The sequence below is a fragment of the Dendrobates tinctorius genome, unplaced genomic scaffold (assembly GCF_039654945.1).
Source record: "Dendrobates tinctorius isolate UK_male_01 unplaced genomic scaffold, ASM3965494v1 ptg000008l, whole genome shotgun sequence".
Classification (NCBI taxonomy): Eukaryota; Metazoa; Chordata; class Amphibia; order Anura; family Dendrobatidae; genus Dendrobates; species Dendrobates tinctorius.
Genome location: NW_027361676.1, coordinates 40,034,303 through 40,060,372, shown reverse-complemented (window position 1 = coordinate 40,060,372; position 26,070 = coordinate 40,034,303). Strand labels below are relative to the sequence as shown.

The window sequence follows — 26,070 nt, the reverse complement described above, 5'->3', positions numbered from 1 at the left end:
ACTATGAGATGAAGGATGTGTGATGGGTATATGGGATGGCGAATATGTATGATGGGTATATGGGCATGGGACTATGGGATGGGGAATATGTATGATGGGTATATGGGCATGGGACTATGGGATGGAGGATGTGTGATGGGTATATGGGCACTCGACTATGGGATGGTGGATATGTATGATGGGTTTATGGGCACTGGACCATGGGATGGAGGATATGTATGATGGGTATATTGGCACAGGACAATGGGATGGAGGATAATTATAATTTGTTATAACTAACCACAGTTAGTTACTATGCCCGGGCAGCGCCGGGCTCTTCAGCTAGTGTACTTATATTTCTGAAGCTGTATAAACAATGTGATGCTAGGTCTATTCTTAGGACACCCCATAAATATTATAATGGTGGAGGTCTGACTCTCACCACTGAGCAGCTGTTTGAAGGGTTACGGCACTCCTATAGGCACTGTTTCCATTTATGTTTAAACTCTACAAAACTTGCCCTTATTAAAGTCTCTAATGATCTACTAACAGCTAAATCTAATGGTCACTACTTCTTGCTGATTCTCCTGGATCTCTCTGCAGGATTCAACACTGAGGACCATTAGCTCCTCATCACAATGATGTGCTCTTTCGACCTCAAAGAAACTGCTCTCTTGGTTCTCTTCCTACCTCTCAGACCATGCCTCCACTGACTGTATCATTTGCCAACTTTTTTTCTTCTTCTCTTCTGCTGTTGAGGCTCTTCAAAGTTCAGTCCTAGTCCCCCCACTGTTTCCTTTAAACACTGCCCCATGGGACAAACCATCAGCAGATTTGGTTTCCTGCACCATGTAAATGCTGATGACAGGCAATTATACACATCTTCTTCTGACATTACCTCCAGGTTAATACAAAATACCAGTGATTTTCTGTCTGCTGTCGCTATCATCATGTCCTCCCTCGATCTGAAACGCAATTTATCCAAAACTGAACATCTCATGTCTTCTCCCTCTGCTAACCTATATGCGTGCCCACATCAGGAAGTGACTTTCTGAATCCTGCTCATATAGGTACTGTCCACATGATCAGGTTTTAAATTAGATTAGATTAGATTAGATTAGATTAGATAAACTTTATTGATCCCGGAGGAAATTACAGTATTACAGCAGCAGAACAAAGATCAAGAACATTACAAGAACAATACACACTTTACAAAATAAGTCTATATGGACAGCAGATGCGGATAGACTGGTACTTGTAACTCACCAATTCCCCCCCATACACTTTGAACTTCATTTAGTCTTGGGATGCTTTACACTTATACATTTGTTAAACATCCCCACAGCTGTCGGAACAAACGATTTTCTATATCTTTCCTTTTTACACATTAGTTGGAGTAGACGCTTGCTGAATGTGCTCTTTTGCTTCGCAAACAGTTCATAGAGCGGGTGTGTATTGTTGCTCATTATAGCCTTGCATTTCTTAGTAATTCTATCCTCTAATACCTCCTCGAAAGTCCTGAGTTGTAGACCCACCGCCGCACTAGCCTTCTTGATAAGTTTATTCAGCTTATTCGCGTCAGCTGTGCGCACACTACTACCCCAGCATATAATTGCATCAAAGATTGCACTCGCCACAATGGATTGGTAGAACATTTCAAGCATTTTGCTACACACATTAAACGACCTTAACTTCCTTAGGAAGTAAAGTCTACTCATCCCTTTCTTGCAAACCTTCTCCATATGGCACCTCCAATCAAGCTTGCTGTCCAGGTGAACCCCCAAATATTTGAAATTCTCCACCATCTCCACATCCTGACCATCAATAGTGATAGGTAAGCAATCCTTCATGCACCTTCCATAACTCAACACCAGCTCCCTGGTTTTCTTTACGTTGAGTTCTAAATGGTTAGCCTGGCACCAGTCAACAAAGTCCAAAACCACCCTTCTGTATTCCTCCTCCCCCCGGTCTCTCTCAATACCTCCGACTATCACTGAGTCATCAGAGTACTTCTGAAGGTGACAAAGGTCTGATTTATACTGAAAATCAGCTGTGTATAACGTAAAAAGGAATGGCGACAGCACCGTTCCCTGAGGGGCTCCAACACTACTCCGCACACTATCCGATACGGCCGCCCCCAACCTCACAAACTGTGGCCTGTCCGACAGATAATCAATGATCCAATTCACTAGTCCCTCATCAACCGCCATTTCAACCAGCTTTTTACGTAATAATAGTGGCTGTAAGGTGTTGAATGCACTGGAGAAATCGAAGAACATGGCACGCACAGTGGTTCTATCATTGTCCAAAAAGGAATGTACTGTTTGTAGTAGATACGCTACAGCATCGTCCACCCCCAGACTCTGCCGATACGCAAACTGAAGGGGGTCCGTAAAAGCAGACACCCTCGGACACAAGTAGGCAAGTACAATTCTCTCCAAGGACTTCATCACATGCGATGTTAAGGCCACCGGTCTATAGTCATTATGGGAGCTCGGGAAGGTAGTCTTGGGAACCGGCACCAGGCAAGAAGTCTTCCATAGAACTGGTACTCTCTGTGATTGTAAGCTCCAGTTAAACAGGTGCTGGAAGACAGTGCACAACTGATTCGCACACACTCTGAGGACACGTGGACAGATACCATCAGGCCCTGCTGCTTTACCCATGACCAGCTTACTAAACTGTTCCCTCACATCATTTTCGGAGATCAAGAAAGACTCCGACTTCCTCCCCCCAGTTGATATTGCTCGTCTCTCCCCGGCCCTCTCCTCTGTTGACATGGCACATTTATTGTTGAATCTGTTGAAAAAAACATTCATTTCATTAGCCATGATCAGCCCCCCACCCCCCTGATCTGACCTTGCCTTAAACCCAGTCAAAAGCTTCATTCCAGCCCACACTTCTCTGGAGTTGTTATGTGACAATTTATTTTCCAATTTAATTCTGAATGCTTCACGGGCAATCCTAATTTTCCCCTTTAAGTCTCTCTGAACAATTTTCATTTCCTCCTTGTCCTTCCTTTCAAAAGCTTTTTTTTTTCCTGTTTAGTAGATGTTTCAATTCTTTTGTAATCCAAGGCTTATTGTTTGCAAAACACCGAACCTCATGAATAGGTACAATATTGTCAGTACAAAAGTTGATGTAATCAGTAACTCTCCTGGTAACCTCATTAACATCATCATTAGGTTCCCTGGCACATAACACCTCCCAGTCTGTGCATTCAAAGCAGTCTTGTAAAGTCTTTTCAGCTGCCGGAGACCATTTCCTTATCCGTTTAATTGTCGCTGGTTGTTTGCAGACAACTGGTTGATAAGCTGGAGACAATAGTATGAGATTGTGGTCAGATTTCCCCAGGGGGGGCAATGCAGATGATGAGTAAGCATCCTTAACACTGGCATAGAGGAGATCCAATATATAATTGTCCCTTGTAGAACATTTGACATATTGATAGAATTTAGGTAATGAGATCTTGGCTCTATTAAAATCCCCAGAAATGACAGTTAGAGAGTTAGGGTGTTTCGTCTGAAGCCGGGCAATCACCCCAGACAGTACATCCCCAGCTGCCTCTGGATTTGCAGATGGTGGTATATACGACACCACTGCAATAACAAGAGAGAATTCTCTAGGCAGATAGTAAGGCCTGAGGCCCACTGCTAATAGTTCAATGTTTGGGCAACAATGTCTCTCCTTTACTGTTACATGCCCCTGATTACACCATCTGTTGTTAATGTACAGTATCACTCCTCCACCCTTCTTCTTACCGCACTTCACTCTGTCCCTGTCAGCCCGAACCATTTGAAACCCCGGTACCGATATACTTGAATCCGGGACGTCCTCATGCAACCAGGTTTCAGTAAAGCACATGAGACTGCATTCCCTGAACTCCTTCTGGGTCTTACTCAGAGCCAGCAGTTCATCCGACTTGTTACCAAGCGATCGTACATTACCCATGATGATGGATGGGACTGCAGGTTTAAACCTTCTCCTCCAGGACTTGGTCTTCTTGCCTGCTCTGCAACCTCTGAAAGGTCTCCTCATTTCCCGTGGAACATGTGGTATTGCAACTGCTGGAGAAGACTTTGTCCTGCGCATTTCCAGAAGACGACTCCTTGAATACACTACTCGATTAGCGACAGACCTAGGGACAACCATCCGATCAGTGATTCCATCCATCCCGGGAGACCTCTCCGTGGCATACTGTATACGGTGCTCTCCGCTGAGCACATATGGCTGTATCACTGACACAGGCTGTGGGCAGCAGCATACATCCGTCGGTAGTATTAGCTGAGATGGACCATATTGCGTACCCCAAAGTGGCCATGCCAGCAGGGGACTTGTGGGTGGTAGTGGAGGATCCGGGTAAAAACCATATGCAGTGTGCCCAGCGGCAGTAGAAAGTGTGGGGGTGTGCTGCATTTTCCATCCCACAGCAGACCAGCGTGCAGGAACGTCGCAATCCACGAGATGAAAACGTTGCATAGATCCAAGGTTGAAATTAGAGGTCCAAAAAGACATCAGGAAAGGTATAAAAGACTGTAACAAACAAAATAAAATAAAATAATAGCTGCTGCAATGGGCTGCCACTAGCAAGGCGCCCTATTGTCTCCACAGTCTGGCAGAGAGCAGACAGGCACGTCTGCACACCTCTGAGTCCAGGAGATAATGTCCAGGAAATACATTAGATAGGACTGCTCCGAGCTGCGTATACCGTGACCTTGGTGGAGTGGCTTAGTATACATTTTTGCAAAAAAGTATCAACTAAATACCCTGTTTTTGTTATCATTTCTTACTAGCACTTGCTGTCTACTGTAATATTTTTTACAACAGAGTATTTTTGCACATTTGTCATACTGTGTTTTTTCTTTGTGTTTCAGTCTTTGGGTGGTGTGAACATGGTCCAACCGACCTGTTCACTTTTGTGCATGTCACATGTGTTTTTAACCTACAGTACAGACCAAAAGTTTGGACACACCTTCTCATTCAAAGAGTTTTCTTTATTTTCATGACTATGAAAATTGTAGATTCACTCTGAAGGCATCAAAACTATGAATTAACACATGTGAAATTATATAATTAACAAAAAAGTGTGAAACAACTAAAAATATCTCTTATATTCTAGGTTCTTCAAAGTAGCCACCTTTTGCTTTGATTACTGCTTTGCATACTCCTGGCATTCTTATTATTATTATTCCTCAGTCTTTCTGTAAACTGTCTGTAAACTGTCTAGATAATGCTTGCTGCAGTTGTAAATTTTAGAGGCCATGCAGGTAGACAGAGGAATATAAATAGTGTAAGCTTCAGAACTCACTCTTGTACCATGCACCTTCACATATTTGATCTCCAGGTTGCGGAGAGTCGGATCTCCACTGATAAGACATTGATGTGCTATCAGAATATGCCACCAGTAGAGTTGAGCGATACCGTCCGATACTTCAAAGTATCGGATCGGAATGGATCGGCCGATCTTAAAAAAAAGTATCGGTATCGCCGATTCCGATACCGGAAGTCCCATTCAAGTCTATGGGACTTCCGGTATCGGAATAAGAAAAACCCTATTTTTGCCTTGTACAGCCTCTCTGGGGTCTGTACGGGCCTTTCGGGGGGCTGTGCCGGCCTGCCAGGGGGTCTGTGCAGGCTCCGGTGGTCTGTGCCGGCCTGCCGGGGGGCTGTGACGGCCTGCCGGTGGTCTGTGCAGGCTCCGGTGGGCTGTGCCGGCCTGCCGGGGGGCTGTGCCGGCCTGCCGGTGGTCTGTGCAGGCTCCGGGGGGCTGTGCCGGCCTGCCAGGGGGCTGTGCCGGCCTGCCGGTGGTCTGTGCAGGCTTCGGGGGTCTGTGCAGGCATCGTCCGATGGGACTACAAGTCCCATCGGGCGATGCCTGCTACCATGACAGTGATTGACACATTAGCCAATGATGGGACAGTAGTAGTCCCATCATCCGGCTAATGTGTTGAATGTAAAAAAAAAAAAAAAATACATGCTACATACATGCTACATACATACAACATGCATACTACATATATACTACATGTAACATACATACTACATATATACTACATGCAACATGCATACTACATGCATGCTACATACATGCTACATACTACATACATGCTACATTCATACTACATATATACTACATGCATGCAACATACATACTACATATATACTACATGCATGCAACATACATACTACATATATACTACATGCATGCAACATACATACTACATATATACTACATGCATGCAACATACATACAACATATATACTACATGCATGCAACATGCATACTACATATATACTACATGTAACATACATACAACATATATACTACATGCATACTACATACATGCTACATACTACATGCATGCTACATACATACTACATGCATGCTACATACATACTACATACATACTACATGCATGCTACATACATACTACATGCATGCTACATACATACTACATGCTACATACATACTACATATATACTACATGCATGGTACATACATACTACATGCTACATACATACTACATACATACTACATGCATGCTACATACATACTACATGCTACATATATACTACATACATACTACATGCATGCTACATACATACTACATGCTACATACATACTACATACATACTACATACATCATACATACTACATGCATGCTACATACAATACATTCATACAATACATACATAGACATACAGTACATATAACATAGAGTAACATACTTACCAATACTTGTCACATTGTTCCCCGAAGCCATTGTCTTTTACGGAATAAATATTAACATAACAAACCACTAAAATACTCACCCATGATCCGAAGCAGTCCACGAGTGTGTCCCACGATGATCTTGGGTAGAGAACTGCAGCATCAGCTGATGCTGCCGCTCTCTACGGGCTGCAGGAATCCGATGACGGAAGGTAGGTATCCTTCCGCACTGTATTCCTCCGCCACTTAAAAAAAAAAAGTCCCTAGTCTCACTTTATGCCATTGCTGTGTGGGAATTTCCCACGCAGGAATGGCATAAAGTGAGACTAGGGACTTTTTTTTTTAAGTGGCGGAGGAATACAGTGCGGAAGGATACCTACCTTCCGTCATCGGATTCCTGCAGCCCGTAGAGAGCGGCAGCATCAGCTGATGCTGCAGTTCTCTACCCAAGATCGTCGTGGGACACACTCGTGGACTGCTTCGGATCATGGGTGAGTATTTTTGTGGTTTGTTATGTTAATATTTATTCCGTAAAAGACAATGGCTTCGGGGAACAATGTGACAAGTATTGGTAAGTATGTTACTCTATGTTATATGTACTGTATGTCTATGTATGTATTGTATGTAGCATGCATGTAGTATGTATGTAGTATATATGTGGTATGTATGTAGCATGTAGTATGTATGTAGCATGCATGTAGTATGTATGTAGTATATATGTGGTATGTATGTAGCATGTATGTAGCATGCATGTAGTATGTATGTAGTATGTATGTAGTATGTATGTAGCATGCAGTATGTATGTAGCATGCATGTAGTATATATGTAGTATGTATGTAGCATGTAGTATGTATGTAGCATGCATGTAGTATATATGTAGTATGTATGTAGCATGTAGTATGTATGTAGCATGCATGTAGTATATATGTGGTATGTATGTAGCATGTATGTAGCATGCATGTAGTATATATGTGGTATGTATGTAGCATGTAGTATGTATGTAGCATGCATGTAGTAGGTATGTAGTATGTATGTAGTATGTATGTGGTATGTATGTAGCATGTAGCATGCATGTAGTATGTATGTAGTATATATGTGGTATGTATGTAGCATGCATGTAGTATGTATGTAGTATATATGTGGTATGTATGTAGCATGTAGTATGTATGTAGCATGCATGTAGTATGTATGTAGTATATATGTATGTAGCATGTAGTATGTATGTAGCATGTAGTATGTATGTAGCATGTATGTAGCATGTAGTATGTATGTAGCATGCATGTAGTATATATGTAGTATGTATGTAGCATGTAGTATGTATGTAGCATGCATGTAGTCTATATGTGGTATGTATGTAGCATGTATGTAGCATGCATGTAGTATGTATGTAGTATGTATGTAGTATATATATATATATATATATTTTTTAAACATTTAACACATTAGCCGGATGATGGGACTACTACTGTCCCATCATTGGCTAATGTGTCAATCACTGTCATGGTAGCAGGCATCGCCAGATGGGACTTGTAGTCCCATCGGACGATGCTTGCACAGACCCCGGACATCAGCACAGCCCCCCGGCAGGCCGGTACAGACCCCCACAGGGTGCACAGACCACCGGCAGGCCGGCACAGCCCCCCGGCAGGCCGGTACAGACCCCGGGCAGTCCACACAGCCCCCCGGCATGCCGGCAGAGACCCCCGGAAGGCCCGAAATGACGGAGCATCATGATGCGCGCACACCGCGCATCATGATGACGTCATTTCGGCTGTCAATCAACTTTGAACTTCCGATTCCGATGCCGACTTCCGATATTGAAAAAATATCGGAAGTCGGTATCGGAATTCCGATACAGCAAGTATCGGCCGATACCCAATACTTGCGGTATCGGAATGCTCAACACTAGCCACCAGTCTTTTGATTGTAGGCCAAAGGTTTCTAAACAAGCTTATTGCAAATTACTGGATAAAGAAGTACAGTCAATTAGGTGAAAATTGTAGTATGTTGGCTGCACATGTACTGATTTTGATTTATGTGGGCTCATGTAATAATGTTACCATAGAAGATGATCTCAGAACTTGGAAAATAAATCAATTTGAAGTGGTTGTCCATTGCTGGATTACCAAATTTACGTAGCCCCTAACGATAAAATAAGAAAAAAGCTCACTTACCTCCTGAATGATTCCATTCATCAATTTCAAGCCCTGTGTTATCTGGTATTCTTGTTATAGGCAGCAACAAATAATGATTTAAAAATGACTTCAAAACAGCATGAAAACACGAGTTCTTTTAGTTACTTGCATGCAGTTTTTGGAGGAACAGTAGGAAAGTTGTTCCAAACATCTTGGAGAATTAATCTCAGATCTGTAGATGTAGACATGTGCAAATCCTTTTGTCTCTTCAAGTAATCAGTCAGACTTGATCAGGACTCTGTGGTGCCATATCATCACTTCCAGGAATTCTAGTTAAGGTACTGTCACAAAAGGGCCTGTCACACTAAGAGATATCGCTAGCAATATCGCTATAACTAGTGACGTTATAGCGATATTGCTAGCGATATCTCTGTGTCTGATACTTACCTACGACCTGCTCCCCCGCTGGTTATCGCTGATCGCGCGAGAACGTTCAGGACTGTTTCTCGTCGTCAGCTTCCTGTGGCGCTTCCTGCTGTGAGGACGAGCGACGCGTGGAGCCGGGCGGGAGGACGCAGGATCGCCTGGTGTGACAGGTAAGTAGCGATCCCCGTCCCCAGCAATGTCGCTAGTGAGATCTGCCTATGTGGCAGCTCACTAGCGACCACTTAGCGATGTACCAGCGATCCTGACGGCGTCATATCGCTGGTCGGGATCGCTGGTACATCGCTAAGTGTGACAGTACCTTTAGCGATGTACCAGCGATCCCGACCAGCGATATGACGCGGTCAGGATCGCTGGTACATCGCTAAGTGGTCGCTAGTGAGCTGCCACATAGGCAGATCTCACTAGCGACATCGCAGGGGTCGGGGGTCGCTACTTACCTGTCACACCAGGCGATCCTGCGTCCTCCCGCCCGGCTCCACGCGTCGCTCGTCCTCACAGCAGGAAGCGCCACAGGAACCAGACGACGAGAAACAGTCCTGAACGTTCTCGCGCGATCAGCGATAACCAGCGGGAGAGCCGGTCGTAGGTAAGTATCACACACACAGATATCGCTAGCAATATCGCTATAACGTCACTAGTTATAGCGATATTGCTAGCGATATATCTTAGTGTGACATGCCCTTTATTCTTTACGTAGGTGATAGACACAGCTTACCTTCTCCCCCTATCTGCACAATATACAATATATGCATGCACACAAAACTCTCCCACAGAAGTCTTCTCCAGATACCAGTTCCCTACTGCCGATGTAGCTTTAGTAAAGCATATCTCTGAACCATTGATAACCAGAAAATAGATTACAAGACAAATAAAGAAAATCAAAAAAGAAAATTTGTCAGCATCTGGATTAATTGGCATGAAAAATAGTTGTTATGTATCATTTAGTGTGTCCTTAACATGTCACCTAATAAAATAAAGAATAAGGAAATCATAATGTTGGATATCACACCAATCTCCAGTGCTATAACATTTTAGAATGTCGGGCACAATGCGTCTGATTTCTATTCAGTATCATTCAGTAAAATTATTTACTGTACAGGCAAATTATTAATTACAAAATGATTTGACTTTTAATGTGTTGTTTTTTAGATTTAAACTTGATTTAGTGGAAAATTTAGCAGAGACGCTGTACAAACATCTAAATCATAAGATGGAATTGAAACAGTCCGAGGAGGAGATTAAAAATATCAAGAAACTTGAAGCAAAAGCAGAAAAATTAGGAAAGAGTCTTCAGTAAGTGCAATTATGCAACATCATGATCATTATGCATCACACTGAGAGGTGGAGTCTCACCCTTTTATGAATTCATATTTGAAGAGGACCTCTCACTTGCCGTAAATACAGTATGTAATTTTATACTTTTTGTAAATGCAGCGCTTCTCCTAAATCTGAAATTGTTCCCAGTCTTCTCTACACCTGATATATTGCCCCTTCTTTGCTGTTCATAATTTGTCTTTATAGACAAGTAGTCTGCGACTGTTTCTTATGGCAGTCTTCTTGAAGGCCACACCCATTTGGCTACAAACTCTAGATTGATATACAAGGAAGAGAGGGCCATATCTTAGAAACGGAGAGGTGCGGGAAGATAGATTAAGGAAAACAGTGGCATTTACAACAGTTAAAGCTAAAAAGAGACATATTTCTGGTAAGTGGTAGGTCATCATTAAGCTGTAAACTGGTTACACGAAAATTATCCCTTGATGTCAAGTTTCCCCTTGCATTACATTGAAATAAATCACACACATCTTACTTTATTTTTTATGATCTGATGTGATTTCTACTGATCGATTAAACACCAGAATATGTTGCCTTGAAGGTCTAATTTATAAAGTTTACATATAAATATAATCTACATAAAAAGTTCAATATCTTTGCTATATGTTACGTTCCTTACCTTAGTGATCCTCAATTAGAGCCTGTCCAGAGCTTCATTCATAATTCTGCTAATCCCTGTTGGAAACAGTCTACAGTTGACGGACATGCTACTAACAGGATGCTCACAGAATTATTGCAGACATTTTTGAGAAAATTGATGACATTCATCTAAATGTCATTGACATTCATTTCTGCAAACTCCCTTTGAGTGAATGGGACGATTGCAAAAATATTTGGAACAAATCTGTAGTATGTGAATATACCCTAAGGCTGTGTTCACACATCTGTGTGTCTTTGTCCAGAATGCACAGATTGACCGTGGGGTCCCCCGACCCATCTCAACAGCCTCATAGGCATACATAAAGCTGCCAAGCTTGGGTAAGAAGACCCAAGTCTGGTTCATGCATCACAGTCCATATTTGAACCACAACACACGGATGTGTGAATCCGGCCTAAGAGCTTTGCTAAAGTTGGAAAGTTTGTATTTCCAGTATCAAATGAATAAATTAAAATTAAGTAAGCTGAGTACTGGGATATTTCAGCACTGAAAGCTGCAGAACTTTGAATTTATCTCAGGACTATATAGTAGCCTTACTGAAAGTAAATATGAAAAAGAGCAGGATCATTTAAGGTCTGTGCACAGAATGTCTTTTTCAGATATATTCCGCCTGGAAACTGGTTGAAAAAGCGCCACAAGTTCACTGCATAAAATGAACGTAATTGAAAGCAATGCAAAAAAATGACACAGTTGTCCACTGGTTCTGTCTTAAGTCACTTCTTTTAAACACTTCGGGGTTAGGAAACCTTGACGTGGTTACAAGAAGTACTATGCTGCTTCTTCAGGTGGCTGTGTTTGAAAAGCTGCCAGCTCTACTTACTTAAAAGTATAGGGCAAAGACGCTGCCCAAAAAATGACTGAAAAGACGCCAGGAAAAAAAATGCTCCCGGAAAACGACCCCCGGCATTTTCATAAAGTGTTTTCACCTTGAATAACTTGGCGATTTTGCCGGCATACACATAAAGACGCCCTATCCACATACCCTTAGGTAGACAAATGTATATGTATAATACATTTTTATGGATGATAATACCTAATTTGCCTATAAAATGTGATGATCACTAAATAAAGTCAATTCTTTGTCATTACCCAGGTCAGGAAAGGTGGATACAAGTCCTTCAAGGTAGAATTGATATTTAAATCTTTTACATACTGAAGGTATAATAATGATCTTTCTCGTTAGTTTCTACTTCATTGTATGTGTATTGTGCTCTGTACAATCAGTGACTAGTATCTCACACCCAATTCATCAGTAGGGCACACAGACTAAATGTCATATTATGTTTAAAGAGTAACCTTCATTTTAATTGTTATTACACAAACCAATAGAACAAATGAAAATAAGAAACTTTGTAATGTAGCTGATCAGGAAAATCTGTTTCTGTCTTCACCAGGTTTCATCATTCATTTTAAAAGCTCTCAATTCTCAGGTAAAATCTGTCTTCAGAGAAGACAGATTTTATATTACTAGCATCTGTCTTCTTCTATGTAGTTGAAATAGAGGGAAATGAGGGAGAAGGTAGAAGCAGAGATCATGCCTTCTCACATTTGTACAGAATCTTACTAGTAGCGTCATCTAGCTCAGAAATGTAAAAATCTGTCATCACGGAAGACAGTTTTTACCCATGAATTGAGAATTTTCAGAGTAAATGATCAGTCCAGGAAAAGAACGAAGCATATTTAACTGCTAAGATATATTATAAAATTTAATATTATATGATATTTTAATGTTGTTGAGCCATTTTGTACAATAAAGGCTATTTTATTCAGCCATTTTAATTCTCATTTTTTATTATTCTTATTTTGTCATATGGTTGGCCTCTTTCAGGTTTTCTCTCACCATCTTCAGTTAGTTGTTTAATCTTATACCGGATGGTCTTGCCATCCACTCATCTGGGAGAGGGCACAATGGTCACATAGATATCCATCACATTGATTAAGTTAATTAACTTTATATTATTACAATTGTGCTCCTCTTTCTAATTGTTAACTTCATAATGACCAAGTGCCATAAATTCATGGCTTTCAGTCCTGGATTTATCTGTGCTGTTGTGCTCCTGCAATCTAGCAGAAGCAGATCCAGTCTACGGCTGTCAGACACAACTGTGGACTCAATGGGTGAGTCTCATCCGATTTATGGAAGAAGCTAGTGCATGCTGGGAATTTTCACACACAGATTTTGTCAGTGAAAAAAATCATTTATCTATATTGAGTAACATTGGTCCGAGTTTGATCCTTTTTTTTAGGTGCATTACTTGGACCGAAAATATAGTTGTTCGAGTGAGCCCTTTCTGTCACACTTGGCCCTTGAAGATTTCAATACATTTCTTGACTGACGAACCCTTGGCTTTTAATATCTGGAAACATCTTTAAAACCACTTGTGTCTACTTATTCATATATTATACTAATTTACTAATTCCAATGTTATCAACAGAACATCAAGTAAAAATGAAGAACTGATGATCAAACTAGCCAATTATAACAGTTTAATGACAATGATTGAAAAGTTTAAAGAGGTACCTTCTGATTGTACCTATGCTGACGTCAAGGCTGTGGATAAAGAGGTAAGGCAGCATTCAGAGAAGTAGGAGGCACGTGCTACCAAGCAGAATCTATAGTATATCTTTAAACTATCATTCTAGCGGAGTTTGTAGAATAAGTCGCAGTGAAGGTACAACAATATTACTGCCGTGTTAAATACTTTGCAATGGTTTTCTCTATCTTGAAGATGAACTTTCCATCTGTACCCCAGTTCCTCTTACCTTCTGTCTGCAGCTCTGCTCTGAGGAATATGTTCCCTTAGGCAGGGGTCAGACTTGTGAAAAACTTGCACGAGTCTCGCAACTTAATACCCGGCACTGCCGCCAGCACTAGGGACTGGAGTGTGTGGCTGCATGTCTTTCTATGCAGCTGAGCGCTGTGGTCCCGAGTGCCGGCTACAGTGCCGGGTATTAAGATGTGAGACTCGTGCGAGTTTCTTGCAAGTGTGACGCCGGCCTTAGAGACAGAGAACTCTAAAGTTTTTCATGCCTCATAGTTGAAATTTTTCAGTGAATGCAGTTTCTCAACAGTTATAACACTTTCCTCACAGCACTCCTGCATAAAAAATGGCAGCTAAAGGCCGGACATGTGTCCATCAGCCTCCTTCAAATGGAAACCACTGTGCACAGTGTAAGGTGCTGAGGGCGGTAGTCTTGGGCGAGGGGCTGCAGTGTTCCCACACCCTGGCACCCTACAGTAAAGCAGAGTTCCAATTCCCCTGTACTATACGTGTGGTGCATACCACTCATGTTTCTCCCGCATGGCTCTTCTGTAGCCACGATTTCAGATCCAGGTACTGTCGCACATAAATCAATGGGCACCCAGCTCGTTTTATAATAAAGAAGTTTACATAATTGTCTATTTTCATCATAAAGAAACACGCAGTGTTGGGCACAACTCTTTCCATTGTTCATGTTCATAGCACCGCACACTTTCTGTTCCTTTTCCGTTCTGCCTGAACTTTATCAACACTTGTTACTTCCTGCAGCTCCAAGGATTTCCCATTCAACTCCATGGTTCCATGTCCATCTTCCACTGTTTGGAAGGATTTTCAGTGTTCTCCATAGCCCCCGACTCGAGCCTTGAGCTCTGGATGTCTCAGTAATGTCCGAAGGGAATCTTGTAAGGTGCCCCAGACACAATGTGTACTTTCTTCTCTTTAGGCCCACTGCATCTTGAACTATTCACTAAGGCTAGGTTCACATTGCGTTAGGGGCATCCGTTTAACGGATCCGTTAAATGGATGCTCTAACGCAGATGTCATTTTTTACATCATATGTGACCATAGCGCTAATGTATGCGCAAACGCATGGTGTAGCAGCTCGTTACCATGCGCTACCATGCGTTAGCCCATACAGGTCTATGCACAGAGAACGCATCCATTCACTGTGCGTTAGACCGAAGCACCCTCGAGTGTTGCAGACCGCGTTCGAGGGTGCATCATGAAGTAAGGCATCAACGCAAACGCATGCCGATTTTGGCATGCGTTAGGATGCGCTACTGCTATTGCAGGCAATGGGTGCGTTTACACATCCGTTACATAGTGTTAGTGCTGCTAGGTAACGGATCCCGTTAGCGCATTGCCCCTAACGCAATGTGAACCCAGCCTTACTCTCATTCTTTCTAACTGTCTGACCAGTTAGTCCTTTCCTTTTTGTCCCACTAGCTCCCCCCAAATATTAACTATCTGAGATCTAATCTGCTCTACTCTGGGTACTGAACCCTAAACTCTGCTTACAATGCACTTTCCTCAATGCCTCCACAAAGATAGTACTATACAGGGTGGGTCATTTATATGGATACACCTAAATAAAATGGGAATGGTTGGTGATATCAATTTCCTGTTTGTGGCATATTAGTATATGGGAGGGGGAAAACTTTTCAAGATGGGTGGTGACCATGGCGGCCATTTTGAAGTTTGCCATTTTGGATCCAACTTTATTTTTTCCAATGGGAAGAGGGTCATGTGACACATCAAAGATATTGAGAATTTCACAAGAAAAAAAATGGTGAGCTTGGTTTTAACATAACTTTATTCTTTCATGAGTTATTTAAAAGTTTATGACCACTTATAAAATGTGTTTAAAGTGCTGCCCATTGTGTTGGATTGTCAATGCAACCCTCTTCTCCCACTCTTGACACACTGATTGCAACACCACAGAAGAAATGCTAGCACAGGCTTCCAGTATCCATTGTTTCAGATGCTGCACATCTCGTATCTTCACAGCATAGACAATTGCCTTCAGACGACCCGAAAGATAAAAGTCTAAGGGGGTCAGATCGGGAGACCTTGGTGGCCATTCAACTGGCCCACAATGACCAATCCACTTTCCAGGAGACTGTTCATGTAGGAATGCTCGGACCTGACACCCATAATGTTGTGGTGCACCATCTTGCTGGAATAACTCAGGGAATGTGCCATCTTCAGTGCATAAAGAGGGCAACACATCATCATGTAGCAATTTCAGATATGCAGTGGTATTAAGGTTTCCATTGATGACGAATGGTCCCACTCTCTTTGTACAACATATACCACACCATACCATCAATTTTTGTGTTCCAACAGTCTTGGAGGGATCTATCCACCTTGGGTTAGTGTCAGACCAATAGCAGTGGTTTTGTTTGTTAACTTCACCATTCACAAAAAATTTTGCCTCATCACTGAACATAATGTTCTGTGGAAACTGAGGGTTCTGTTCCAATTTTTGTTTTGCCCATTCTGCAAATTCAGCGCTGATCTGGGTCATCCTTGTTGATATGCTGCAGCAGCTGGATATTGTAAGGATGCCATTTGTGAGTAGCTAAAATCCACCAAAGGGATATTTGACTGATGCCACTCTCCTGTGACATGCGGTGAGTGCTACGCTTTGGTCTCTTGCAGAATGAAGCTAGGACAGCCACGGATGTTTCATCAATAGTGACAGTTTTCTTGCGTTCACATTTTGGCAAATCCAACACTGAACCTGTTTCACTAAATTTGGCAAGCAGTTTGCTAACTGTAGCATGGGAGTTAGGTGGTCTCGTAGGGTGTCTTGCATTGATCAGCAATGACCCAGGTGCTGCATTCACCAGACATCAACACTTTTTCTATCCGCTCCTCACATGTTAACCTCTGCAACATGTTAATGGCTGTAAACAAAGAGAAACTTGTAAATAACTCATGAAAAAATAAATCTATGTTAAAACCAAGCACATCATTGTTTTTCTTGTGAAATTCTCAATATGTTTGATGTGTCACATGACCTTCTTCCCATTGGAAAAAATAAAGTTGGATCCAAAATGGCCACCTTCAAAATGGCCACCATGGTCACCACCCATCTTGAAAAGTTTCCCCCCCTCCCATATACTAATATGCCACAAACAGGAAGTTAATATCATCAACCATTCCCAATTTTATTTAGGTGTATCCATATAAATGGCCCAACTTGTACATTAGTGCCTATGAAACTATGCACTTTTACATATTTAATACAGTCACATGCAGATGCAATAATCACATATCAGAACATATAGAACTTCATAGAAATGCTGTAAAAAGAAAAAGGGGCGCACAACAGCCCTCGTCATACCATTACACACAGGAAAGCTGTTTTTCAACAGTAGTTTGACAACGAACAGGTCTGGTCACAATCTCCTCCACTAGAAGCCATTTTGTGGACAGGAGAGCTGTGAGAAAGACTGCAATAATAAGTGCTGGAGTAAAACCTATAATACTTGAGTATAAGTGCCACAAAATCATGTCTTCAACAAGTATGGTGAAATACAGAAGAAGCACCCAACCACTTCAATATTCATAAAGCAGATGTGGTGCATAAAAGAGGTAATGGGTTTATACTTGCTTTTGCATTTAAGAGCATTGTTGTATACAGATTACCACTTCCAAGGTTTGGCAAGGCAATGATGGAAACTGAAATGCAAATCACCAGGAGAAAACGAAAGAGGGAAAGTCACAGTAAACCATAAAAGTTAGATTTTCATGTCCTTTGCTCTTGTATAGGTGGTAGCAATGGAGAAATCCTATTTCAAGTTTTACTATGGGGCTCATTGTTATTCCCCTGCTCCATGTGATGGTCGGCAAGACAATACATCATGGTTGTTCATATTTGACCACATTTTGGAAACTGTTTTATAATACAGTGCAGGAATAATATTATTTGCAGCATTTATCACATTTGCTTCTTTACAAGAATAATTAATATCCGTTCAAGGAAGAAGCACATATTGGATGAGAGAAGTCATTTCAGTATACCATATAAGTCTCATTCCTCAACATTGAAATTGCAACACTAAGAGGGAAAAGTTCTAGAATTATGTTAGTCACAGGATTGATAGATATGTTATTAATATACAAATAAAAAAATGGAAACTACATTTTCAAAACATCTCAATTTATTTAGTATCCAGTATGAGCACCACGTGCAGAAATACAGATACTTCCATTTCTTGGCTGCTGTCAATGAGGTTATTAATGGTTATCTGATGAATATTCTGCTATGTTGAATATACATGGGCACACAAGTCATCAACATCTGCTGCTGGCAGCTCCCTTTGAAATTGCTGACCAATGATGTCACAGATGTGCTCGATGGGAGACAAATCTAAAGACTCTGCAGGCGATTCTACCACATTTTGGCCATGCTGGCTGCATGCTGGCTGCACACAGTAGTGTAAGCAACATGCAGCCAAATCTTGTGGTGTTGAAATATGGATCATAGGACCCTTTGTAGAATTTACCTTAACACTGGTTCAATGACTAAATCATTGTAACTCCGAGCCGTTAGTGTACCTGGAAAGAATACTAGAGGTCATTAGTGTACATTTTGCCACCCCACACCATAATCTCTGGAATGGGACCAATGCGATGTTCACTCATGAATGCTTTTTTATGCCATTGCCCACATGGTCTCCAGGCCAATATCCAGCTATCATTGCATCCAAAACAAAAATAGGATTTATCGCTGAAGAGAATAGACCTCCATTGCAGCTTCCATTGCTGTCCTGCTCTGCAGCATTACAGCCTTTGAAAATGGTGTTAAGAGATCAACTGAACACCTGTAGATGGATGTCTAGCACAAAACCCAATGTCAACACTTTCTGATGGCCTGTGTAGACATGTTTGACACCTTTCTAATTTCATTTAAAGTACAGAATGGATCAGCTGTGTAACTGCCATTTCTGTAAAGAACGCCATGGAGCCGTTTTTTAACGCAGCAACACTAGACCACATTTTGCTCTTGCTACTGTGAGCAACCTGCATGGCCTAAATGTGCTACCATGGCCTGCAGTGTCTCCAGATTTGTCTTTCATGAGCACATATTTCTGTATGTGGTAAGGGCTGCCACTAGGAATTTCGAGGCCCCATACTGGCAAAATTTTGGGGGCACCCTTGAGACTCCGCCCAGGATCCACCCCTCGAACTATCCACAGTCCCACCGCTCTCTCTTGGAAAAACTCCACTTCTCATCAATCACACATTAACAGTTCCCATCACTAGATCACACATATAGCCAGCAGCTTTTGTTTTGGCCAAAAGATTTTTTTAAGCCGCCACCACCATGATATGGTAGACTCTTTTGGCCGGGCCCTACTCTACTCCAACCTATTAAACATGTGTTAAAATATCCATTACAATTTAAGTATATTTTTATTTAATTTTTCAATTTTAAAATGACCAATAATATCACATACAAGGGACAAATACCACCGTACCATGACCAGACATCATATTACCACCACATAGTGACCTATAATATCACATTCAAGGAGCAAATACCTCCACACCATGTCCAGACCACATATTACCACCACAGTGACTGAATAATAGCACATTCAAGGAATAAATACCACCACACCATGTCCAGACCACATATTACCACCACATGGTGACCAATAATACCACATACAAGGAACAAATACTGCCACACCATGGCTGGACAACATATTACCACAACATAGTGACTGAATACTACAATACTCATCAGTAATAAAAAAACACAATACTAATATCACCATAAGTGCCATTATACACAGGAGATCTACACTTAGTATGCAGTGTCTGTGTACAGGTAATACAGTGATCACTGGTGATATTTTACACAGGACCACTGTATATAGTATACCGTGTATAGTGTCAGTGTATAGGTAACATACTGACTCACCAGTGACGTCTCTAGGTGAAGTCTTTCATCTTCATCCAGCACAGACTGCCGTCACTTCTTCCAGCCAGGGCTCGTCCCTGCAGGAAATATCAGTTTTCTAGAGCACCGCTTGCTGAACACATTGCTTATTTTTTTTCCAACTTCCACACTACACCACATGAAGAAAAAAAAGGCAACATAGTGTTCCTCTGCACAGTAACAGGACCCCCCCCATTTAAAACAGTATCCTCAAAAAATAAAATAAATACATCACTGCAGTAAAAATATCCCCTAATTAGCCCCTATGGTAATAATATCCACCATCCTGGCCCCTGTGTGTCTGATTCCTGGCTCCAGCCATTTGTTCTCCCATTCTGCCTTGCCCTCATGAGTATCCATTCTGCCCCATATAATCTCCCCATCCTGCCCCATCTGTCCCATGATCCTGCCCCATCTGTCTCCATCGCATCCATTCCTGCCCCATGATCCTGGATGATCTGTCTCCATCCTGCCCCATGATCCTGCCCCATCTGTCTCCATCCTGCCCCATCTGTCTCTATCCTGCACCATGTCTCCATCTTGCCTCTGTGTCTCCAATCCTGGCCTCTGTGTCTCTAATCCTGCCCCCTGTGTCTCCAATCCTGCCCCATGTCTCCAATCCTGGCCCATATGTCTCCAATCCTCCCCCTGTGTCTCCAATCCTGCTCCTTGTGTCTAAAATCATTCCCCCGTGTCTCCAATCCTGTCCCCATGTTTCCAATCCTGCCTCCATGCCTCTCCTTCCTGCCCCCATGTCTCCAATCCTGCCCCCATATCTTTCATCCTGCCTCCATATCTTTCATCCTGCCCCCATGACTCCAATCATGCCCCCTGTGTCTCCAATCATGCCCTCTATGTCTCCAATCTTGCCCCCTGTGTCTCCAATCCTGCCCTCTGTGTCTAAAATCATGCTCCCATGTCTCCAATCCTGTCCCCATGTCTCTATTCTGCCCTCCTGTGTCTAAAATCATGCCCCCGTGTCTCCATCCCTGTCCCCGTGTCTCCAATCCTGCCCCCATGTCTCCAATCCTGGCCCCTGTTTCCATTCTGTCCTCTGTTTCCATTCTGCCCCCAGCAAGATGGACACTTGTCTTCATTCTGCAAGCCTTCCGCTTTCAATAAAAATTTAAAAAAAACAAAAAAAACCTTTGGAAAGAAAAAAGAAGTTCCAGCGCCAGAATGGAAAATTAAAAATTCATTTTATTGTGCCATTGCATATTTAAATTCCAGCAGGTACAGCATATCTGTCGGATGACTACAGAACAACGCGTTTCGACGCCTTTCTCCTTATCAGGCTGCGATCCTGCAGCGAGCGATCTTCCCTCCAGGCTGAAAGCGCGCACTCGCCGGCGAATGACAATGAGGTCAGACGCCAGCGACATGCACGCTGACCTCAGCTGCCAGCCTCCAATTGGCTGACGGCTTTAACTATTGCCTTGCGGGCCCGGGCCCGCACGGCAATAGAGTAACTAAACCTACGTCTCGGATGCAGGTTTAGTTACTTGATCAGCAGAATCCTGCCGCTGGGGCAGTGGGGCCCGATGGACAAAAGTCCTCTGCTGATCGGGCCCCATACACCAGTCAGGGCAGTAATATTCGATACTGAATAAATTGAGATGTTTTGAAAACTTTGTTTTATTTTATCCTCATTTGCATATCATTAACATATCTACCCTTCTTGTGAATTCCAATTTCTTCTTAGTGTTGTAGTTTCAATGTTGAAGAGTGTACATGGTCATTTACCTTTACATAATTTATGAACTGCACCCACAGATATATTGATCCAATATTTGAACACAAAGTCATTGTCGAAACACATGGAAAGAAAAAATACTGTACGAAGATATATTTTATTAATTCTTGTTTTAAACAGCCTGACACACATAACATGCAATAAAATCAAAATAGGAAAATGGTTGTACTAAATCATGTTAAAGCATGTCAATGTGAAATGCGTGAAATGTGAATAGCAAAGTGGCTTTTGAAATTTAGGAAAAATACACGAGACGCTTCGCACAAATTTTGGCCAAATAATGTGAGCCCATCCACCATCGTCAAGGTAATCTCATGAATCGGCTGGGTCCCTGACCTCCCTGTCCAGTGTGAACACTTACCTAATGCTAATATCTGCATGCATGGGTCATACAGCAACAGGAACAGATGTTAATGGCCACAAATCCACAATAGATAACAGGCTAGGGCAAATGGGCTTCCGTTAAATAAAACATTAAATTAAATCAAAAGTCAATCACTAATACAGTAAGGACAATCAAAACTGTTCATATATTAAGGATGATATAAAGGGCCAATTCATGTATATACCTATTACTAGGACCTCCAGCATATGGCAGTTGAAATATAAATATCTGCTATGTCAGATTAGGGTTGTAAGTGAGGGTGGATTATCAATGCATAAAGTTCACATGACAATCATATTGAATGTCTACAAGGATTGGAACATCTTACCCATGCTCAGCCTGTGTGGATCTGCTACATGAGCAGCCCCAACGCGTGTTTCGCGTGGGCTTCCTCAATTGATGTAACTTACTGTGTGTTCTGTCCTCCTATATATATGTGTCCCACATCTAATCTAGCATCTGAAGTCAGATGTTGACGCATTCGCAGTGCGTCACACACAGGAGTGGGTGAGCTCTGGCTCAGGTCTCTAGTCATATCCAAGTACCATTGACGACACCTCCACTATGGTGTGGACACAGTGCATGTGCGCGTACATCAGGCGCCATTTTAATGTGGGCATTATTCCCAACATCCAATCCACCCGCAATATAGTGCAGAGAACCATCCATATACCATAATATTTATGGGGACCTGACCAACTTCAGGCGATGCTTCCATGGTCTATTATAACTACTGTTGGCATTAACTGAGCAATATCTAGCTAAAGATGTGACCAGATAGGGTATTCTGAGAAATATGATTCCTAGTGGTCATGTGATAGGGATCCTAATAAACAGGCAATTAACAAGCATAATAAGGCCCATGAAACTGGGTATAGAAAGTGCATGTCAAACAATAGATGAATAAGAATTACGTGACATAGTGAGAGCATCTTCAACATCATAAATAGCATGGTCCGTAAATGGGCAACAGTATATTTAATACATAGGCTTAATATTATCTATGAGCCCACAATTCAGTGAAAAACATCAAAAATACAGAATACAGTGTATAAAATCTATATAATGGGCAACAATCCAAAACATTTAAGCCTCCAAATATATATGTACACATAATATACATTGCACAAAAAATGCCCCTAGAAAATACTAACATCCTTTCACAATTTTTATCCATAATGATCAGTATACCCTAAGTTGTCAAGAAATAATATACAGGCATCCATACTGTGTCTTCAGTTGACATACAGTATCATACATTGCCAAACTGTGTGATCTAATTCACCAACCAGGCAACTGCACAAACAATAATTCTGTAGAAAAAAAATGTATCTGGCTTTTACACAATTTATACAAATTTTGTTATCTTTTATAGACATTATTGCAAATGTACAACAGATCAAGAAATTCAAGGCACCCTAAACTTATACGTTTCACACAAAAAGGAATTGGTTATCACCATGGATCAGTGGATGCAAAAGGAAGGAGACTCGTCGAGATGTTGTTTAGGATGGGTTACGTAAGAGTGAGTATTTTTTTTACTGCAAATATCAGCGCTTATACGATATCCTAATTCTGATATCTAGAAAAGGACATTCTGAATATATAACTGCAATAATATATATATTTACATAGAGAGGCATAGGTGGAGGGGTCTACTGGTCATGTTCCCTGGATGTTGGATATAGGAAGGACTGCCACTAATTTCAATAGTATAATATATTAATATAGTTTTAGTAATGACGGAAATATACCGTATACTCCATTGTCAGAATACTCAGTGGAATTGATGGAAGCAATGTGGACCTCCACCCTGTGGAGCAGGGCGAAAGCAGAGCAAGCTGTATGGTTTATTTAGTGTTTGAAATAAAAATTAATTTATACAATTTAGCTTTTGGAAATTGGTATTAATTGCTTTGTGGAGAAGGGGCATCCAACTAATTTTTTGCCTTAGTCCCTATTTAGAATACATAATGTACACTGCTCAAAAAAAAAAATAAGGCAACACTTGCACATCACACTATAAGGCTGGTTTCACACATTCAAGAAACATGGATTGTTCTCACAGTGGAAGACCCTGTCCGACCTCCATGTTCCTGACCTGAGCTCACTGTTTCATGGCCATATTCTACACTCTCTTTGAAAAGTCAATCAACATGTCACTGAACAGAAGAACAATTTTCAACAGTTTGACAAGGCTGAGCTTCATAGAACCTTTTTTAACCCATACCATGAAAGTTAGGTTATTAATATGACTTTCATTACAAAATCTTCAGTTTTACTCAGATTAGTTGATGCAAAAATTAATACATCCCACTTCAAAAACTACTACCACTACTACAACTAATATTTTGCATGACTTGATTTTTAAGGACAGCACCAAGTCTTATAGGCATGGAATGAACAAGTTGGCGACATATTTGCAACATATCTCTTGTTCGGAAAACGTTCGCAAAACTCAAATTCGGCACGAACATAGCACATTCGGATTCGTGCTTGGTTTGCCGAGCATTTTTACTAAAAGTCGGCAAAATTAGTTCACAGTTCTCTAAATCATTGCAATTCCACTAATGCTTTTGTTATAACTTTGGCTAAGATAGTGGTGTTGCATGGTGAGCGGGAGGGGGTGTGTCTAGGTTACAAGGGCTGCGGTGTGTAATTTTTGTTTTTCTTTAATACCTTAATGTGCATACATTTTGACAGCCAATCAGGGCACAGAAACCATCCACAATGTCATGACACAAGGTCTTCTGTCACATGTCCCTGTCCATATAAAAAGCGGACTTCCTGTTTTGCTGGTGCCATTTTCTCAGTATCACAACGCAGAGAGGGCTCTCCTGCTAGTCCTGCTGCTGCTGAAAGTGAACTGGTCAGTTTGCTAGGTAGGATCTTGTCGTGTGTGAAATCAATCTTCCAGCATCTAACTAGACGGTGTATTGCATCCTGATGCCCCATTTGCTAATCCAAATCGTTTGTGATAAAACTGTTTTGCAGTGAGAAATGAGAAGGCCAGATATCCACATAAAAATCATTAGGCCTAATATTGGGGTGCAGCCCGGAGGCCCAATTAGCAAATCCAAATTGTTTGTGATAAAACTGTGTTTCAGTCACAAATCAGAACACCAGATTTCCACTTAAAAATTGTTAGGTATAACAGTGTTGTTAAGGCACACTATCTAAGAAAATAAATAGTGATTGTCCATTTAGTGACAGGGGACTGACAGCTGGGGGCCTCAGGTTGTTTAACAGCAGATTACAAGAGGGGAAGACTACATACAACATGAGTGGGGAAAAAGGCTTGGTGTTCGATGTGTGGGTGGTTTAATGTTAATGAAAGCTCAACTAAACAAACACTGTCTCATCCTATCTGAAAACCACTGTCAACATCTGTTACTGGACGGTCTACTTGACTCCCTTTCTTTGACAGCCGCACAGTGGTACGTCTTGTAGATGAGGCTCAGAAAGAGCATGTGCTCCAGTTGATGGCAAGCGCTCCATCAAGTGGCCTCTCCTCCTCTTCCTTCACCTTAACATCACACACAGTACAATCAAATTTCCAAATGCCCAATTGACTATGGGGAACCACAGATGGGCCATTCTGCAGAGCTGTTCACACATTCTATTCCATGGGCATTTACAGGTCTGCTCCGAAGATTCACAGAATCAAGCGGAGGAAAGCATCTGCCCCAATGCCCAAAATTTGTTCATGTTAGATCTGGGGATGGACAAAGTGGGGTCCGAACAGAATCCAGACCCTCATCACCAGAAGTTAACCACCGGGGGTAGAGGTAATCATGATGAGACTCAGATAACAGAGGTGCATGCAGACTGTACTGTGGTGTCAGGGCAGGAAGAGGAGGAGGGTGACTCAGCAGCGAAGGTAGAGGAAGATGAGGAGGTTGCATTGCGGCTTCCCACACCTACAAGAAGTGGTGCAATTAAGATAAG

The 26,070-nt window shown here is 41.8% G+C and overlaps 1 protein-coding gene across 2 annotated transcripts in view; it reads left to right on the top strand.

Moving 5' to 3' along the window:
• The window catches only part of LOC141091492 (probable ATP-dependent RNA helicase DDX60), a 361,948-nt gene that overhangs the window by 271,533 nt on the left and 64,345 nt on the right, over positions 1 to 26,070 (top strand). For both annotated transcript variants that reach the window (XM_073577118.1, XM_073577110.1), the window contains 4 exons: positions 10,423 to 10,566; positions 12,360 to 12,389; positions 13,702 to 13,831; positions 23,498 to 23,647. In XM_073577118.1, coding sequence (XP_073433219.1) covers positions 10,423 to 10,566; positions 12,360 to 12,389; positions 13,702 to 13,831; positions 23,498 to 23,647 — 454 coding nt within the window. The remainder of the gene's footprint in view (positions 1 to 10,422; positions 10,567 to 12,359; positions 12,390 to 13,701; positions 13,832 to 23,497; positions 23,648 to 26,070) is intronic.